This window comes from Choloepus didactylus, chromosome 7 (genome assembly GCF_015220235.1).
Source record: "Choloepus didactylus isolate mChoDid1 chromosome 7, mChoDid1.pri, whole genome shotgun sequence".
In the NCBI taxonomy this organism is placed as follows: domain Eukaryota; kingdom Metazoa; phylum Chordata; class Mammalia; order Pilosa; family Megalonychidae; genus Choloepus; species Choloepus didactylus.
Genome location: NC_051313.1, coordinates 83,466,168 through 83,468,368, shown reverse-complemented (window position 1 = coordinate 83,468,368; position 2,201 = coordinate 83,466,168). Strand labels below are relative to the sequence as shown.

At 38.5% G+C, this 2,201-nt stretch overlaps 1 protein-coding gene across 1 annotated transcript; it reads left to right on the top strand.

The window, feature by feature from the left end:
• Nucleotides 1-529: 529 nt before the first annotated feature.
• Nucleotides 530-1,923, top strand: LOC119540068 (TIP41-like protein). The gene has a single exon (XM_037844075.1). The coding sequence runs from the start codon at nucleotides 595-597 to the stop codon at nucleotides 1,408-1,410; it is 816 nt and encodes a 271-aa protein (XP_037700003.1). The 5' UTR covers nucleotides 530-594; the 3' UTR covers nucleotides 1,411-1,923.
• The last annotated feature ends 278 nt before the right edge of the window (nucleotides 1,924-2,201 follow it).

Sequence of the window (2,201 nt, the reverse complement as noted above, 5' to 3'; positions counted from 1 at the left end):
GTCCATAGATGAGAGGGTCTATTTCTGAACACTCAATTTGATTCCACTGGTCAGTATACCTATATTTATGCCAGTACCATGCTGTTTTGACCAATGTAGGTTTGTAACATGCTTAAAAGTCAGGTAGCGTGAAACTTCCCACTTCATTTTTCTTTCTCAAGATATTTTTAGCTATTCAGGACACCCTGCCCTTCCAAATAAATTTGATTATTGGTTTTTCTATTTCTGCAAAGTAAGTTGTTGGGATTTTAATTGGTATTGCATTGAATCTACAAATTAATTCAGGTAGAATTGACATCTTAACTATATTTAATCTTCCAATTCATAAATGTGGTATGTCCTTCCATTTATTTAGGTCTTCCTTCATTTCTTTTAGCAATTTTCTGTAGTTTTCTGTGTATAGGTCTTTTGTGTACTTGGTTAAATTTATTCCTAAATATCTGATGCTTTGAAATCTTTGTTTACTCAGGATGGAATGTGTGGTGTGTAAATAAAACTGTTTAAAAAATTAACAGAGGAACCCGTGCCAGCTGCCGCCGCCGCCGCTTCCTTTCCAGCCTGTTCCGCGTGGCTCCCTCGGGTCCGGTCTCGGCCATGATGATCCATGGCTTCCAGAGCAGCCACCAGGACTTCTCCTTCGGGCCCTGGAAGCTGACGGCATCCAAGACCCACATCATGAAGTCAGCGGATGTGGAGAAGCTAGCTGATGAGTTACATATGCCATCTCTCCCTGAAATGATGTTTGGAAACAATGTTTTAAGAATCCAGCATGGCTTTGGCTTTGGGATTGAGTTCAATGCTACAGATGCCTTAAGATGTGTAAATAACTACCAAGGAATGCTTAAAGTAGCCTGTGCTGAAGAGTGGCAGGAAAGCAGGATGGAAGGTGAACACTCCAAAGATGTTATTAAACCATATGATTGGACCTATACAACAGATTATAAGGGAACATTACTTGGAGAATCACTTAAGTTAAAGGTTGTACCTACAACAGATCATATAGATACAGAGAAACTAAAAGCCAGAGAACAGATTAAGTTTTTTGAAGTTCTTCTGTTTGAGGATGAACTTCATGACCATGGAGTTTCAAGCCTGAGTGTGAAAATTAGAGTAATGCCTTCTAGCTTTTTCCTGCTGTTACGGTTTTTCTTGAGAATTGATGGGGTGCTTATCAGGATGAATGATACGAGACTTTACCATGAGGCCGGCAAGACCTATATGTTACGAGAATATACATCGCGAGAGAGCAAAATTGCTAATTTAATGCATGTTTCACCTTCCCTGTTCACGGAACCTAATGAAATATCCCAGCATTTACCAATAAAGGAGGCCATTTGTGAGAAGCTGATATTTCCAGAAAGAATCGATCCTAATCCTGCAGACTCACAAGAAAGTACACTTGTGGAATAGAATCGGATACAGCATGCACTCACCATGGAATCTGACTGGAGACCTTGGCTTGTTAGTAGTGGGGTACTTTTATTATGAGAATTAATTGCCTTGTTTATGTACAGATTTTCTGTAGCCTTAAAGAAAAATAATAAAAGATTGTTGCAGGCAGGTACCACTCAACTAATTGGTGTTTATACTGTCTATCTTCAGATTCATATTACAGATTTCTATTTTCTGGAGTTAGATTTGGCTTTCTAAATTGTCACAAAGTGGTACTTCAGCATAGTGATGTATCTGTCTCGATGGGCAGTGGGCATACTCTGCTTCCAACATGAAGCATGAGGAAGTTAATTTAAATCTCTGAATTCCAATACCTTGTGAATTTCATAGGATTTCCTGATTGTGCATGTCAAGTGGTACTGGCTCTTCACTTTCTGATGTTTTTTGTACTTCTAGAGAGTTGTGACTTGCCACCTGGAAAGTTGATCTCATACTTTAATGATTATCACCCACAAATTTTTTTAATGCTTCCCCCTCTAAATTTTAATTTAATTTTCTTTTGAAAACTAAAGAAAGTGCTAGACAGTGAACCAAAAATACCTAGTTCCTGTGGAGAACTTAAGCTTTTTTGTCCATGGAAACACATGAACATGGTTTACCACTGACAGGTAGGATGTCAGAGCTGCAGAGCTGTCTTTCTTCCTCCATCTTTAGGTGCTTTTTCTTATATTTGATTTCTCTTGTATTGACATTTCTGTACTCCCACTTTCTATGAAACCTCACAGTGAGTAAATCCCTTGAATTTGGTA

What these genes read in the sequence shown, in the direction of transcription:
- LOC119540068 (XM_037844075.1), top strand. Translation starts at nt 595, where the DNA reads ATGATGATCCATGGCTTCCAGAGCAGCCACCAGGACTTCTCCTTCGGG.